We start from the raw sequence: 18255 nt of genomic DNA on the forward strand, positions 1-18255 counted from the left end.
ATAAAAGAAATGTGTACTGATTTGTTCATTGAGTGAAAAGGACTGTCACTAGAAACAGACATGCAGGGGCCAAGTTCAGCTGCAAGTCTGTGTGTGAGACAGCTCATGTTGAGTGGGCCGGCCGGGGATAAACAGATGCAGAACTGGAGGTTGACATTGATTAGGAGTTGTGCAGGTTCAAGTGCAACGGCCATTGTCACTGCCTTACAGCTGGGAAGGAAAGCAGCTTTATCAAGGGCTCGCTTTGCATATGAGGACATTACCACCAAAAAAGACGTAGACTGCAAATGTCACCAAGGTCACACAGGGGAGGGGACAAGGGTGAGGCAGAGGGCTCTGGTGGCATGGGAAAGTCACCTCGGAGATGGATCTGAAAGGATGGGAGAGGTGGGGGGTGGAGGGATGCATTAGAAGGGGCAGATGGTGCCCTTGGGTGCATGGTGGCTGACGGGAGTTTTTACAGAGGTTGCTGTGGGAGAGGTGCAAATCAGCATAGTCACAACACTATTGTCACACTCGGCCCCGCTTCAATAAGGGTCTCCTAACTTGACCCTGGCCAGTGTTCTCCCCCCGCTCGGGTATTGTTGTTGCCCTCTTTGGCTGGTTGGCTCTCTGGCATCCAGCTTCTATTGTGGTTCGCCTTTCCGAAAGCAGTTCAGGCCGCAAAACCAAGTGCACTATCAATCAGTGAGATCGCTCCCGGTGTAGAGTTAGGGTTTTCAAGCAGTTTAGATTGGTTTCTCTGGGGCTCGGTGTCCGACAGAGAAGCCCCCTCTTTTGCTATTGTCTCTGGAATCCTGAGATGATTGTGCGTTTGGGATGAAAGATAGGTACAATTTCCCATTAGCGACCAAATCCTCCCAACGCCTTTAAAAAAATCTGTCCCGCAGTTAGAAGATTCTGTTATTCTGTGTTAGAGTAGAAAGTATACTGTTCTCAAAGACTGGTTTCTTCAGCTGTGGATTCAACAAGTTTGTGCAGTTCAGATTTATTTGCAAAAAACAGCCAATGCAACAAGTGTAGAGCTTAATGCTGTGTTACTGCAAATATGCAGAGACTCCTGGGTCTATTTATACTTTAAGTGAACTAAAGTTGATCCATGACAACATCTACAGTACATACATTAGCAACGGCTTTAACTAGCAACACGTTTGTTTTATAGTTGTGTGTGTTTGTAGGAAAAATAGGTTATACTGTTAGTGATCTCAAGATACACTGAAAAAACTGAAATATTAACTTTAATTAAATGTATAATGTCAACAGATTACACATAATTGTATTAGGTTAGTTGAAAGCATAATACAAAGTTTAAATAAAAAGTAATTGGGTCAACTTAATATTATTGCTATCAACTACCCTAATATTAAAGTAATCTTTTGAAATAATACATTTAATTAAAGTCAATGTTTCAATTTTTAAATGTTTTTCAATTCTAAGAGATGAATGTCTTGGTCCTTAATGCGCCTTCCTTCACTTCCCTAATGTTCCGGAAGGTTTAAAGGCAGTATGAGCCTGATTACATTTGTGGGTTTGAATATTACTCTGGATTCTGGACTCTGGATGGTCAAGTAAGCAGACATGTGTCATTCATTGTCTCCCTCTCTGATGATTCTTCTCCCCCCCCTCAGATGTATGTCTGGCCTCAGAGCTGTCCTTCCTGCTGGAGCCCAGCGATGTGATCGCAGTGAGGGACCGCCCGCTCCTGCTGGACTGTGGGGTGACGGGCGAGGAGCCCATCATGGTGACGTGGCGAAAAAACGGGGTTCCTTTCCCCGTCAGCCAGCGGATCCAGGTGCTGGCCAATGGCACGCTGTTCATCCAGAGCTTCCAGAAACGCAGAGAGGGAAGCGACGCGGACATGGGCGAGTATGAGTGCGCCGCTCAGAACCGCTACGGCATGATCGTCAGCCGCAAGGCCAAGGTCCACTTGGCATGTAAGTGTTTGATGCTGCAACCCAGAAAGTGAATGTTACATTCTGAATCTAGATGTCATACAATTAATATTTCATTTTACACAACATGTTCATAACCAGCGATGTTTTTTTGCAATGTTGTTGCAATGACAGTAACCATTCAAATCACATTCCCAGGCTAGCTATTAAATGAAGAGAACCTGAGAAGAAAAGTGTCAGGACCTCGACTGATGAACCCAAATGCACGACCCAGAGACAAAGTCTTGAATATATAACAAAAAGTATAATTATTATCACAGTTAAGGTAATCCCTCTTAACAGAGTAGGTGCTGGAAATAACAAAAGGCGCTCACGAGGAGGAAAAAACTAGCATAACAAAAAGAGGACTTAATAAAAACTTAAACCAACAAAATAAACAAAATAACAAAACCTGACACGAGAGAAAGCGATCCTTTCTTAGCTGAGGCTTGGCACGACCATTCGGGGAAACAAACAAGACGAGCTGACACAGGACAGGGGAGAGACAGGACTATTTAAACATGAGGTAAGTGGGAAAAGGTGGAAACAATCCATCATCACTGATGATGGCGGGAAAAACACACAAGGGGAAGAAGTAACAGGGCCTGAAATGAAAGACAAGAGGTAAGTACCAAATAAAACAGGAAATGACAGACAAAATACATAAACATAACCAACACATTTGACGAGACACAACAAGGCAGCCGGTTTGCACATTCTTTTCTGGTTAATACGCACATAGAAGAATAGAATTGGGAGGGATGACACCCTCTTTAATGGTCACACATGCAGAGCACACAGCACGCAGAGTGAAATGTGTTCTCTGCATTTAACCCATGCTAGTACCAGGAGTCTAGTACTAGGAGCAGTGGGCAGCCATCGCACAGCACTGGGGGAGCAATGGGAGTGAAGGGGGGAGGGGGGTGTCCGGTGCCTTGCTCAAGGGCACCACGGCAGGGCAGGAGGTGAACTGGGACCTCTCCAAGTAGCAGTCCACACTCCATATTTGTTTTTAGGTCTGGTCGGGGACTTGAACCGGCGACCCTACAGCTCCCAGTCCAAGACCCTACTGACTGAGACACTGCCGGATAGTTGTGCCTATTTCAGTATTTCTTCATAGTCTCGGTCTCAGACACAGTACACATTCCTCGGGACGTCTTTGGAGTTTTAGTATTCATTTACAATAGACTTCGAAGCAGCCAGTCAGCCACCAGGTGATCACATTACTGATACTGGTCCAAAAGTGACACACCACTGGCAAGGACAAAGCTAGTCTCTGCTGGTGCTGTGGGGTTGCTTGAGTTTTCAGTGAGCGAGGGTGCTCTGAAATGTAGTGTTTCCCTCTAAACCAAATGTGTTCTGCAACACCACTGCACACAGCTACGCAGTTATAATAATGATCAGATTTATATAGCGCCTTTCATGAAACCCAAAGACGCTTTACAATAGGAGGAGGCGGCTAAAAGGAAAAACAGTCACACAACAGGGACGAGTAAATAACAGTAACAGTTACAATGTCCCTCTGTGTTAAACACAAGGTGACATACTGTACATAGCTGAAGGGATAGATAAGGTTCACAAACCAGCCTACATACAAACACCTCTGGATATAAAATGTGTTTCTATGGGCATCCCCCTGCAGCACAAATGCTCTGATTAATCAATGTTAATGTTGTAAATAAACCACAGAGCTTTCTTGGGGGTGATGGTAGGGACGCTATGGCTATTCTAGGGGGAGCTTAAGTACCCCAAATCCCCTCCCTGGCCTATGGCTCAAAGGGATCTTCCCATAATAGTGACCTTCACTACAGTGATGTAACAGTCATTGATCACTCTCTAGTCCTGCTAACTTGAACATCACACCGTCCTTGCTTTGTTGAGGGTTGTTGTTTTATGGATGCAGGATAGGAGGTAGATTGTATTTATTAAATAACCAAAAATAAAATTCCTGAAGTATTTTAATATACAAATACCTTCATTCACCACGGGCCGAACCCTAAAGCAGGGAGGATGTCCCACAGATAGTCGCCGCATGTTGCCTTTTTCCTGTCAAAACATCCAATAGTCCTTGTTAGAAATGATGCTTCACATGGTGCACACCTCTGCATCATACTTAGAAACCAAAGCCCTCCCAGGCTCTTTAATCCTTTGTTGTCAGAGGAACAGACGCTGCTTACAAACCCCTCAGCAAACATACCAGCACTCATTATAAAAAACTATAAATTACACTGTCCAGCACATGTAGATCTACATTACTGTACTCGCCTACATGTGCTCAACACACACACACACACACACAGACACACACACACACACACACACACACACACACAGTGTCTGCAGGTCACCCTTGAAAAAGAGATATTTTTATCTCAAGGGGCTTTCACCTGGTTAAATAAAGGCTACAAACAATCAAACAAACAAACACACACACACACACACACACACACACACACACACACACACACTCACACACACACACACACACACACACACACACACACACACACACACACACACACACACACACACACACACACACACAAAAGGTTTCTAATGACCTGCTGGCCTTAATCAATAAGGTGTGTACAATGGATGAGTGTTCTGCAAATGAGACAGCAGCACCATGGCAACTCATTGCATTGAAGTAAGACCACCTCAAGATACCCATAATTCTCCAGGATTAACCATAGACCCCTGGTTTTATGGTGTGATTGAAGGGAGTGGGGGTGGGAAGCAAAAGGTTGTATGCAGTACAGGTGTGTGTGTGTGTGTGTGTGTGTGTGTGTGTGTGTGTGTGTGTGTGTGTGTGTGTGTGTGTGTGTGTGTGTGTGTGTGTGTGTGTGTGTGTGTGTGTGGTTCTCTATGTACTGAAGGGTCACAGGGTAGAAGAAAACATTTATATTCTTGTAAACTGTGCATGCAGAATGCTACATGAGCTCTGACTCATCCTCTTAAGCTACATAAGAACAGGGTTGGCAGGGTTACTTAAAAAATGTAAACCCTTACAGTAACTAGTTTCATGTCCAAAGATGTATCAAAATGTAAAGTAATGTAACCTGATTACTTTCAGTTACTTTTGGATAACCGCAACATCGAATGCAAGATTAAAAAACAAATAACAATTAGATGTGTTTAGCTTTATGCAACAATGTAACCTTAGAAAAGAAGAAACCAAGATATTTCATATCGGAAATGTACTTCACACATGCTGTTTAAGCTTAATACATTCATCAAAAGCATAGACTGTATTTTTGTTTAACCTGGTGTCCATCTACTGCATTAATGAATACATGTGTTTAAAAGAAAGAAGAATTTAAGTCGCCTAAATATAAACCATAAAGAACATTCCTTCAGGAAGTCTATGTATAACATATCCATCTTCATTTTATAATGTATTGTAACGCTGTAATCCTGCTAGCAATCTCTATTTTTGAAAAATGTAACAGTAATCTGATAACTATGTTTGTATCCTGATTACATCTTCTCGTTACATGTAATCTGTTTCCCCTGTTAAACTGCATTATAGAAATTATACTAAAGATATAAACAGCTTTTATGGGAGAACTAAGGGTAATCACGACGAGTGGTCAACCCACCTGAATTGATAGTATGCCCTGTCAATGTTTCTAGTGTATCCAGGCTCATTAGACTGATGTGTGTGTGTTTTGCCCTGCAGCTCTTCCCAAGTTCCACACCCACCCTCTGTCCATGTCTGTGGACGATGGAGGCGTAGCTCGCTTCCAGTGTCAGATCAACGGGGTTCCTGAGGCCAACATCAGCTGGGAGAGGGGCCGAGAGGCCCTCAACACCACCGACAACAGGTAGAACAATACACACCTGCACTACAGTGTGGGAAGACAGCTGCTGCTTCTACTGCTACTGTACACACTCAAATACAACTAGGACAAAGACAAGAACAGACATTTACAAGATTACAATCACTGATACGTTAAGTTTAAGACCTTTTATTGTACATTATATGGAATAAAACTCTACTTTTAAGGTTAGGATTGAATGGTGCATGAAGGATTTCAAACCTTATTAAATAGTGGCAACCTTTATCTCCAATTTGATAGGACATGGTTGGTAATTATGGTCTTTTTATTCATATCATTTCTCAGGGGTTAGTGTTAAACCTACAATCTTTGAACATGTCAACATGTATCATAAAGTACATATATACAAATTAGGGCGGGGCAAACCATCACGAAACTCTAGGAAACCACCAAGACAGAAAGTGGAACAAGACATGACACAAAGGTAGTGTTGTGCAACTAAATCAGGGAACACAAAAAGCAAGATCAAGACAACACCGTGCTGTAACAGGTGTCCTGTACATTGTGTTACACCACAATAGTTTATTCAAGTACAAAACATACATAACTATACAAATGTGTTTACTGTGCCTCACCTGCCTGCCCACCTCTCCCTACACAGATATACTCTCCTGCCCATGGGTGTTCTTCAGGTGTCAGGCGTGAGGCAGCAGGATGCCGGAGTGTTCCGCTGTGTTGCCACCAACATAGCTAACACCCGCTACAGCCACGAGGCCATGCTCAACATCAGTGGTGGGTGGACACACATGAAGCATGTGATATACTTGTTAAGTTAAGAATGTGTGGAGTGACCAAGGATAAAGAGTTCTATTCCCTCTGGCTCTGTACTTGTAAGGATATATTTAATGTTTATATGTACATAGAAATTGAGTTATCTTCACTTAAGGGATAATATAGGGTTAGCTCTTCTCCATGAACCAGTCTCAATCACAGCCAGAGCCCATACAGTGTTACCATAGAGTTTACTTCCTGTCTGTGTTCTTCCGCTGTTCCCTTTAGTGTTTACTTCCTGTCTGTCTTCTGCTGCGGTTCCCTTTAGTGCTTACTTCCTGTCTGTCTTCTTCTGCTGTTCTTGTTAGTGTTTACTTCCTGTCTGTTTCCTTCTGCTGTTCCCTTTAGTGTTCACTTCCTGTCTGTGTTCTTCTGCTGGTCCCTTTAGTGTTTACTTCCTGTCTGTCTACTTCTGATGTTCCCTTTAGTGTTTACTTCCTGTCTGTTCCCTTCTGCTGTTCTTGTTAGTGTTTACTTCCTGTCTGTCTTCTTCTGCTGTTCTTGTCAGTGTTTACTTCCTGTCTGTCTTCTTCTGATGTTCCCTTTAGTGTTTACTTCCTGTCTGTGTTCTTCTGCTGTTCCCTTTAGTGTTTACTTCCGGTCTGTCTCCTTCTGCTGTTCCCTTTAGTGTTTACTTCCTGTCTGTTTCCTTCTGCTGTTCTTGTTAGTGTTTACTTCCTGTCTGTCTTCTGCTGCTGTTCCCTTTAGTGTTTACTTCCTGTCTGTGTCCTTCTGCTGTTCCCTTTAGTGTTTACTTCCTGTCTGTCTTCTTCTGCTATTCCCTTTAGTGTTTACTTCCTGTCTGTCTTCTTCTGCTGTTCCCTTTAGTGTTTACTTCCTGTCTGTCTTCTTCTGCTGTTCCTGTTGTGGCGATCCAGCACTCACACAACATGAAAGAATGAAACAGAGAGGAATCAATAAAACACAAACACAGACATATCTGAGCAGTAATTATTATTTAGTTGTTGCAACAAATAAACAATAATGGGAAGTACATCACCTGCTGCCACAGCAGCCAATCGCGGAAATGCCCCCCTACAGTAGCAACAATCATACAGCATATATAGCCACTGCAATGAGCACACACACATTTTCCCTAAGCATGTTTAACACACACACATGTTATCATGCAGCCTACCACACAAATGTCACATGTTTTTCTCTCTGAAAGCTATATATGTTTAAACGTCATCGTCTCATGACATCCTTAGGATTAGTTAACTAACAAAGGTTAACTGTTTTTATAACCTGAGGCCTTCCTGAACTTCCTCTACCCTCGGTGTCAGCTCACTTAAAATGAATACATCTATTGATAATTCAGAACGACCATTGTCTCTCTAACTGTGTGTGACCCAACTCAGTAACACACATCATATGGAATACCATGTGATCTTTAATGAATATCAGAAATACGCTGTATTAAACATTCCGCTATAACATTCCCTTTAGTGTTTACTTCCTGTCTGTTTTCTTCTGCTATTCCCTTTAGTGTTTGCTTCCTGTCTGTATTCTTCTGCTGTTCCCTTTAGTGTTTACTTCCTGTCTGTCTTCTTCTGCTGTACCCTTTAGTGTTTACTTCCTGTCTGTCTTCTTCGGCTGTTCCCTTTAGTGTTTACTTCCTGTCGGTCTTCTTCTGCTGTTCCCTTTAGTGTTTGCTTCCTGTCTGTCTTCTTCTTGTTGTTGTCCATAACTCTCTGTATTTTAACCTCTTTCCACCTCTTTTTCTCTTTTTCTTCTCTTTTTCTGGGGACAGTTTAGCCATCATGAATCCCAAGTATTCCATGGTGTTTTCTGAGAAAGAAAAATTGATTGATATTGATATAACTGCACATAGTGCCGTGATCAGAGCGTTCTTAGCAACAGTCTATTGAAAAAAGAGCAGTTCACTAAATATCCAAATTGACCAATCAAGTAATAAACAGTAAAAGTACACTGTGTAACACTGCAATAAATCTTAGAATGTATTGCCAGTACAACTTCAGATATTCCTGTACAACAGTCAACAAAGATTCCCTAACTGAATCCTCTATATTCACTCTTTGTTTTTCCTATATTCCAGGTGGGGCTCCCCGAACCTACAAAGAGCCGTTCATCCTGTCCGGACCCCAGAATCTGACCATCACTGTCCATCAGACGGCCATCTTGGAGTGCATCGCCTCAGGAAACCCCAGGCCCATTGTTTCCTGGAGCAGGCTAGGTACCATTGGACATTTATAATAGAGTGTGTAGAGGAATATAAGGAAGATTAGGTAATAACAGCTTGTTTTAAGTTTTATTAAACAAACATCGTTGGTGTCTCCATCAGACGGGCGCTCCATCGGGGTGGAGGGGATCCAGGTCCTGGGGACGGGGAACCTGATGATTTCAGATGTTTCTCTGCAGCACTCCGGGGTGTATGTGTGTGCTGCCAATCGGCCCGGCACCAGGATGAGGCGTACTGCCCTCGGTCGACTCGTGGTACAAGGTAAGGCCATAATAAAGATATACTGCTTTAGCGTTCTTCTTCTTGAGCTCCTTACTAGATATCACTACTGGCCACTGGTGTTATACTAACTCACATGCAAGGCACTTTGTTAACAAGTAACTCTCTTATAGTATGGGAAATATGTGTTACCATGTCGGTTGAGGAGATTGTTGCAAAAAAATCGTTAAAGGTTTTCTATTATGGTCTTATTGTAAATCAAATCAAAGTTTATTTATAAACCATATTTATAAACCATATTTATAAACTAAATTTATAAAGCATATTTATAAAGCATATTTAAAAGCGATTTTTGGTCGGGCCAAAGTGCTGTACATGTAATAAATACTACAATCACATAAAAACACATTACTAGAATCACAATAAAAGACAATAAATTCCAACAGATATATAAAAAACACAGGGAAAAGTCAGGAGTCGTGCTCCGCTCTGACTAAAAGGCCAGGGAGAAGAAGTGTGTCTTAAGAGTAGATTGAAAACCCCTAGGGTATGGGCCGACCTCACATGGAGGGGCAGAGTGTTCCAGAGCCTAGCTGCTGCGAAGGCTCGGTGCCCTCGGGTTTTGAGCCTGGTCTTGGGAACTATCAGCAGCAGCTGGTCAGCAGACCTTAAAGCTCTGGCTGGGGCGTAGCGCTGGAGGAATTCAGCTATATAGGCCGGAGCCAGCCCATTTAGGGCTTTGAAAACAAATAAAAGGAGTTTAAAATCAATTCTGAACCGAACTGGAAGCCAGTGCACTGAGGCCAGAATTGGGGTGATGTGGTCACGGTTTTTATGGCCAGTGAGACGTGCAGCTGCGTTCTGCACTAGCTGCAGGCGTCTAATTGACGCCTGGTCCATACCCACGTACAGAGCATTGCAGTAGTCCAACCTCGAGGTAACAAAGGCGTTAATAACCCTTTCTAGATCTTTAAAAGATAAAAACTACTTGGTCTTGGCCAATAGTCGTATTTTCAAAAAGCAGGTTTTGACTACGGTGCTGACCTGCTTATCAAATGTAAAAGCGCTATTGAAGGTAACTCCAAGGTTCGTGACAGAGGGGAGGATATTATTTTTGAGGGAGCCCAGAATATTAACCTGGGAGGCTGGAGGTTGGGGTCCAAAAAAGATAACCTCAGTCTTGCTCTCATTGAGGGTGAGGAAGTTTTGGCTCAGCCAGGATTTGATCTCTGCTAAGCAGTCCATCAATAGCTGTAATGAGTTGACATTTGAATTGAGTGGCATGCAGATAGATCTGTACATCGTCGGCGTAGCAGTGGAAGGGGATGTTGTGTTTTGTGAGAATTGAACCAGGGGCAGTATGTACAGTAGAAAAAGGATGGGGCCCAGAATCGAGCCTTGTACATTCATTGTTAAAATGTCTGCTTATTTTGAAGGCTGTCTTTAAACATCCAGAATTACAAATATGATGGAAAAACTGTATACTTCAAATACAGCTCTGACCGATTGTGGACTATTCACTTTTATTATTATTACTTTATTATTCTATTATTAAGAATAGAGAAGAAGAATTACGTATTTATTTTTCAAATATATAACAGTGCTACTTATCCAGCCAAGACTCCACCAAATGATGAGTATACTCACTCAGTCAAGGTTCAAGGTTCTTTATTGTCAAACTAACAGTACAGAGTAATTATGTCGTTGAAAATCTTAGGTCACAGGCTTCTCCAACAATGCAACACAATAATACAGATAAGCAGACAATATTATCTGTATTATTGTCTGGCATTGTTGGAGAAGCCTGTGACCTAAGATTTTCCACGACATTCAGACGTTAGAAGAAGTATTTTTCAACTTTTGGTAAAGCTACGCTGTTTAGCCTTGTTCCCAGTGTTTGTGCTAAGCTAGGCTAAGCATGCCCTGGTGCGAGCTCGGTACTGGTACATGGTGTATCTCTGCAGACACACTAAATATAAATGTATTTAATTATATATAAACATACAAATGTTTGGCTTAGGAATTACTCAGATGTTCTACTTTTGCTTTTAGTAAAAGTACCCATCTGGGTTACTATAATGATTATTGATGTGTTTTTATCACAGCTGGTGAATGTAGACTTCATTTTAATAACTTTATTTACTGCTGCTGTATATCTTAAGCTATAAATATATGTCAATGTTTATTTGATAATTGATTTATATTAAGATGTCAACTACATGTAATGGAGTAAAATCTACAATATTGGCTTCTAAAATGTAGAGGCGTAGAAGTATATAGTATCACATTTTATTTATAAAATAATCAAATGAGTTTGTGGTTCAGTGTATATGTTTGTCAATTGAACATCCAAAGTACACACATACAGAAAGTGTGTTTGTGTGTGTTTGATGTGTGGGTGATGGGAGACACATCTATGGAATCACAATTTCAGTAGCTTACCATTAAATGACGGATATACCTTTCTGTCTGTGATGTTTTACTAATCAGATATTAATGTGTGGAAGTAAAACATGTGAAATATCATAGGAATATCCTGTAAAATTATGTAAAAACATGAATAAAACTACACATCTTCAGATGTTATACATACATAAGTGTCCTACACTAATAATACAAACTTATTATGGTATTGTATGCTGTGTGTGCCTTGTGTGCACCGCCTAGTGCAGGGGTCGGCAACCCAATGCTGGCACGCGGCACCGTAACCAGTGGCACACTAGGAATAAGTGGAATAAGTGTGCAAAATATTTAAATTGTATTTTCTGATCCTGAACGAGACGCCCACCAGAGCGCGTCTCCCCGTTACCTGCAGAAGGAAACTGCGGTCAAGCCAGCCGTCTTTCACTTTTGCTTGGTCAAACCAGCCGCCCCTGTATTTCGAGTGCGCGATTACTTACAGGTTTACGGTAATGCAATAAAACAACCCTGGGAAGCTGGATTTCAAAGTAAAGGATGGCATGTGGTTCATTTCTATTATTTGCGATTGAGGAACAGGGTAATTTATGAGAATAATTTTAGGACTTATTGCTTCATAAACTTGTTGCACAAATACTATGAACTACTTTTACTGTGTACTTTTTGAGAATGGCAAAATTCCCTCCAGAGAACAAGAAGGAGCATTTTTGTCTAACTTTGACGTGGGATAAAAAACATTTCTTCAATAAGTATTTTATGAAACTGCCATGTTTGTACTTAATACTTCTTAGACTACTTGTAAACATAATATGAACTACTTTTACTGTGTACTTTTTCAGTAATTTGAGTTTCAAAGTCCTCTCCAGAGAACAAAAATGAGCATTTTTGTCAACTTTAATGTGGTCTAAAAAACATTTCTTCCATAAGTAGTTTATGAAACTGCCGTGTTTGTACTTAATACTTCTTAGACTACTTGCAAAAATAATATGAACTACTTTTACTGTGTACTTTTTCAGTAATTTATGTTTCAAAGTCCCCTCCAGAGAAAAAAGATTGAGCATTTTCGTCTAAATTTGATGTGGGATAAAAAACATTTCTTCCATAAGTAGTTTATGAAACTGCCATGTTTGTACTTAATACTTCTTAGACTACTTGCAAAAGTAATATTAATTACTTTTACTGTGTACTTTTTCAGTAATTTGAGTTTCAAAGTCCCCTCCAGAGAACAAGAATGACCACATTAAAGTTAACAAAAATGCTCATTCTTGTTCTCTGGAGAGGACTTTGAAACTCAAATTACTGAAAAAGTACACAGTAAAAGTAGTTCATATTATGTTTGCAAGTAGTCTAAGAAGTATTAAGTACAAAAATGGCAGTTTCATAAACTACTTATGGAAGAAATGTTTTTTATCCCACGTCAAAGTTAGACAAAAATGCTCCTTCTTGTTCTCTGGAGGGAATTTTGCCATTCTCAAAAAGTACACAGTAAAAGTAGTTCATAGTATTTGTTCAACAAGTTTATGAAGCAATAAGTCCTAGAATTATTCTCATAAATTACCCTGTTCCTCAATCGCAAATAATAGAAATGAACCACATGCCATCCTTTACTTTGAAATCCAGCTTCCCAGGGTGTCACGGGATGAACACTGAGGCATGAACTCAATTGCACGACTCAAAACTCAGACTCAGATAGCATTTCAAAATAAAGACTTTACTGGAATTTTGCACAGTAATAAAATAAGGAAAACAAAACACTCTTTCGAGGAAAACTAGAATCGTGATCTATAGCATAGGTCCGTGAAAGGTCCGTGAAAGGTCCGTGAGGTAAGCCGATACGTAGGTCTTCGAGAGACAACGAACTGACAATTAACAGGAGGGAGCTAACACAATATATACACAGGTAAAGGGGACACAGTTGGAAACAATCAGGGCGGGGAAAATAATCAAGGACGCAGGAGACAGAAAGGGGCGGGGAGCGTGGAGGCCTGAAATGAGAGGAATAATTAATTAAGGGCATAGACATAAAGCACAAGACAAAGGAACATGACAACTCTAACATAAAGAATAAACTTTCACTATAAGTTTCTTGGACATGACAGTACCCCCCCCTTCTAGGGACGGCTCCTGACGGCCCAGGCTCCTCTGAGTTGAGGCGGTCAAAATCCTCAATGAGGTTTTTGTCTACGATGAAGCGGGAAGGAATCCATTGCCGCTCCTCAGGACCATAACCCTTCCAGTCAACCAGTAACTGTCGCCCTCTACCCCTTTTCCGACTAGCCAATAGTGACTTGACCGTGTAGACCGGACCTCCATCGATCATCCTGGAGGGCGGGGGGGGGTTTGACGGTGGGAACCATAGCGCTCTCCTTCAACGGTTTTAATTTCCCTACATGGAAGGTGGGATGTACCTTCATGGCCCTGGGAAGCCGTAGTCTCACTGAGACTGGGTTTATGACCTTGGTGATGGGAAAAGGACCCACAAACCGGGGAGCCAGTTTTCGGGAGAGTACGTGAAGGGGAAGGTCTCGTGTAGAGAGCCAGACTTTTTGGCCTGGCTGGTATACAGGGGCTGGTCGGCGTTTTCGGTCTGCTGCTCTTTTAACCAGTTGCGCATTCCTGCAGAGTATCTTCCTAGCCGCAGCCCACACGCGCCAACAACGCCTGACCAGAGCGTGGGCAGACGGGACCGTGACCTCCCTCTCCGTGGCTGGGAACAGTGGCGGCTGGTAGCCATAAACACAGTGAAACGGGGACAGGCCCGCGGCAGAAGTAGGGAGGATGTTGTGTGCATACTCAACCCAGGTGAGGTGCTTGCTCCAGGAGGATGGATTCTGGGACACCAGGCAGCGCAGGCAGGTCTCCAGTTCTTGATTTAGGCGCTCTGTCTGGCCGTTAGACTCCGGATGGTATCCAGACGAGAGACTGACCGTGGCACCGATGAGGCTGCAGAACTCCTTCCAGAAGCGTGACACAAACTGGGGGCCCCGGTCGGAGACAATATCCTTAGGGAAACCATGAAGCCGAAACACATTCTGCATCATGACCTCCGCCGTTTCCTTAGCTAAGGGCATCTTGGGCAGAGCAATGAAATGTGTCATCTTGGAAAATCTGTCCACTACCGTGAGAACTGTGGTTTTACCTCCAGAGAGGGGCAGGCCAGTGACGAAGTCCATGGAGATGTCTGACCAGGGCCTGTTGGGAATAGGGAGTGGTTGTAATAGTCCTATTCGCGACCTGGAAGAGGTCTTGTTTCGAGCGCAGATAGGGCACGCCTCCACATACTCCTTCACCTCCTTCTCCAAGGATGTCCACCAGAAACGTTGTTTAATAATGAAAATAGTTCTCTTGACTCCGGGGTGACAGGTGAGCAGCGAAGTGTGAGCCCAGTGGATCACCTGTGGTCGCTCGGCCTCCTGAACAAAAATCTGGTTAGGCGGGCAACCCCTTGGTGCAGGAGCTCCAGCATTGGCACGTATTACCTCCTTCTCTACTGGCCAAGTCAGCGCTCCTACCACCCGGTTCAATGGGATGATGGGTTCCGGCTCCTTTGCTGCAGGCACAGGGTCAAACAGACGGGACAGAGCGTCAGGCTTGACATTCTGAGACCCCGGCCTGTAGGAAAGAACAAAGTCAAAACGGTTGAAAAACAAGGTCCGTGAGGTAAGCCGATACGTAGGTCTTCGAGAGACAACGAACTGACAATTAACAGGAGGGAGCTAACACAATATATACACAGGTAAAGGGGACACAGTTGGAAACAATCAGGGCGGGGAAAATAATCAAGGACGCAGGAGACAGAAAGGGGCGGGGAGCGTGGAGGCCTGAAATGAGAGGAAGAAATAATTAAGGGCATAGACATAAAGCACAAGACAAAGGGACATGACAACTCTAACATAAAGAATAAACTTTCACTATAAGTTTCTTGGACATGACACAGGGTTGTTTTATTGCATTACCGTAAACCTGTAACTAATCGCGCACTGGAAATACAGCGGCGGCTGGTTTGACCACGCAAAAGTGAAAGACGGCTGGCTTGACCGCAGTAGAAGGAAGCCATGCACGCAACGCAGCCCCGCTCTCTTTAACTCCAGGTGACTTTCTGCCGCTTTCCTCCGTGGTGCAGTGCTGATCGTTTCACCACGGAGGAAAGCACTTCACTAATTGCAGTACCCATAAGGAGCTGTACAAATGCCGCAGTTTTTGCGTGGCTGTGTATTTAGTTGAAAGCCCAGTGGCGATCTGCTCATCTCTCATCGAAATAATATGCTACAAAGGGGCGGACTGGCCATCTGTGTGTTGAACTTTCTTGTCGGCTCCCAGACCGTAGTCGAGGAGGGCAGAAGCAACAATCTTCAGGTTCAATAACCCACTTTAGCTTAAATGACTGGAGAGAGGCGAGCTCTTCTTGGGAGGCCGTTGCATTTATTTAGCTGTTCTTCTGTTTCACAAAATACATCACAGACCTCTGTTTTTCTGCTTCCTCTTTTCACTTCCAGAAACTGAGGTTACGTAATGTAACCCAGCTTCTATGAGTATAGGCGCAGCCCTCTAAGGCTATCGCTATTGGGTAATCCCTCCTGCAAGTGTGCAGCACTGACAGATTTAATCCACGCCCACCTATGACGTGGGCCCCACCTCCGGGCTCACTTCCGTATAAATAGGAAGTAGGCCCTACCATCTACTCCCACACAAACAGCTTTTCTTCAGCTATTCGCGGAGCCAGTGGGGCCCGACCCTTAGAGGGCTGCGCCTATACTCATAAAAGCTGGGTTACATTACGTAACCCCAGTTCTATATCGTATAAGGCTTCGCCCTCTAAAGCTATCGCTATTGGGTTAAGGGCGAAGCAGGATGTAGTCTACGCCCCACTGGTTCCGTCCGTTACCAGAAGCACAAAACACACCTACTCAGTTAATAACCCATGTCCATTTTGTCCTGCGTAAATGGAGCATCACATTCCCAGGGAATATAGCATTTAAAAAATGAATATTCTCCATCAGGGAACGAGGGTAGGCTTACTTAGGCTACCTGTCGTTTATAAAAGATAGAGACCGAGTCTCCTTAAATAAAACGATCAAGAGAGGGGGAAAAGGGCAGCTCTCTAAGTGCCTACAGGCAGGAGAGAGGGCACACAATTAAAAACCCCGACATTACTCATTCTGACAGGCTATTCAGTACTGAATGTGTCAGAGAGGAATGGGAGACATCCCTCAAATAAAAACGAATAAAAGAACAGGGTGAAGACCAAAATGCAGCAGTGCAAATGTCTTCCACTGTCATTCCTCCGTGCAACGCCGTAGAGGTTGAAACTCCCCTGGTGCTGTAAGCTTTAATGTTCTCTGGGGGATCCAACCCAGCGGAGACATACGCCTGTGACACCGCCTCACATAGCCAGTGTGACAGGCGCTGTGTAGATAGAGGCTGCCCTAATGAGCGCTTTCTATAATGTACAAACAGACGCTGGGATTTGCGTAAAGCAGCCGTGCGTGCAATATAGCCTGCCAGCGCGCGCACGGGACAGAGGAGATGAAAAGTGGCTTCTTCCTCCAATGTGTGAGGAGCGGGAAAGAAGCCCTTCAAGGTTATCACTCTTGATCTAAAAGAGCTTGTGATCACCTTTGGCATAAACGCCGGGTTCGGGCGCAATACAGCTGAGCTGCCATCTCCTTGGATCTGGAGACATGACGGAGCCACCGAGAGAGCAGACAAGTCATTCACCCTTTTAGCTGATGTCAGAGCTAAGAGCAGAGCTACTTTGGCTGACAAAAACTTCAGGGGAACCTGATCTAATGGTTCAAAAGGAGCTTTACCAAGTGCGCGCAGCACTAAAGCCAAATCCCATTGAGGCGCTAAAGCGCGTGACACCGGTCTGAGTCTCTGTACTCCTCGTAGAAAACGTTTTGTCAGAGGGTGACTAAACACCGTGCTGATCTCAAAACCTACGTGGCATGAAGAAATGGCAGCGGCATATATTTGTATCGTGCTATAGGCCAAATTCCTGTCCAGCAACAGCTGGAGGAATGACAGCATGTGAGGCAGGGGACACGTAACGGGGTCCAAGTCTTTCCCTACACACCAACGCTGGAACGCTGTCCATTTGGCTGTGTAAGACGCCCTGGTGGACGCGGCCCTAGACCCCTGAATAGTACTCACAACATCTTGAGAGAGGCCAAGCCTCTCTAAGTGTTCCCGCTCAGGGGCCATGCCCACAAACATTGGCCTAACATTGGGTGACTGCTGATCGCTCCCTCCACCTGGGAGAGAGCATCCCCCCGCCACGGAATTTCCCACGGTCTCCCTGAAAGCATCCGCTGTATGCAGGGGAACCAGGACGCTCCCGTGCGCTCCGGGGCTATTAAGACCGCTATCAGCCGCTCCTCCTGCACTCGGTCCAGGAACCGAGGGATCAGAGGGACTGGTGGGAAAGCGTACAGTAACACCCTGGGCCAAGGTCTGTGCGCAAACGCGTCCACCCCCAGAGGGGGGTGATCCTGCCTTCTCAGGGAGAACCAGAGAGCACATTGCGCGTTCCCGCGTGCAGCGAACAGATCCACCTCCGCTCTTCCGAACCTGCTCCATACCTGGGAGACCAGCTCGGGGTGGAGGCTCCAGTCCCCTTGTCGAGGACCTCCTCTGGACATGAGGTCTGCCCCTCTGTTCAGCTCGCCGGGAATATATACTGCTCTAACAGAGAGTACGTGTGTGCGCACCCAGCACAACAGCCTCCTGGCTGTGTCCAGCAGCTGCGCTGATCGTACACCTCCCTGACGATTTATGTATGCTGCCGCTGCCTTGTTGTCCGTTCGAATCAACACATGATGATTCCACAGCAACGGGGCGAAGTGCCGGATTACTCTCCATATGGCGAGTAATT

The 18255-nt window shown here is 44.0% G+C and overlaps 1 protein-coding gene across 2 annotated transcripts in view; it reads left to right on the forward strand.

The window, feature by feature from the left end:
• The first annotated feature begins 1460 nt into the window (after positions 1-1460).
• The window catches only part of LOC307023304 (immunoglobulin superfamily DCC subclass member 3), a 67859-nt gene continuing 51064 nt past the window's right edge, over positions 1461-18255 (forward strand). For both annotated transcript variants that reach the window (XM_079656491.1, XM_079656492.1), the window contains exons 1-5: positions 1461-1934; positions 5611-5755; positions 6372-6502; positions 8601-8738; positions 8847-9005. In XM_079656491.1, the coding sequence (XP_079512617.1) occupies positions 1739-1934; positions 5611-5755; positions 6372-6502; positions 8601-8738; positions 8847-9005 (769 nt within the window). In that variant the 5' untranslated portion in view covers positions 1461-1738. The remainder of the gene's footprint in view (positions 1935-5610; positions 5756-6371; positions 6503-8600; positions 8739-8846; positions 9006-18255) is intronic.

The sequence above is a fragment of the Notothenia rossii genome (assembly GCF_949606895.1).
Source record: "Notothenia rossii genome assembly, chromosome: 10".
NCBI classification, from domain to species: Eukaryota; Metazoa; Chordata; class Actinopteri; order Perciformes; family Nototheniidae; genus Notothenia; species Notothenia rossii.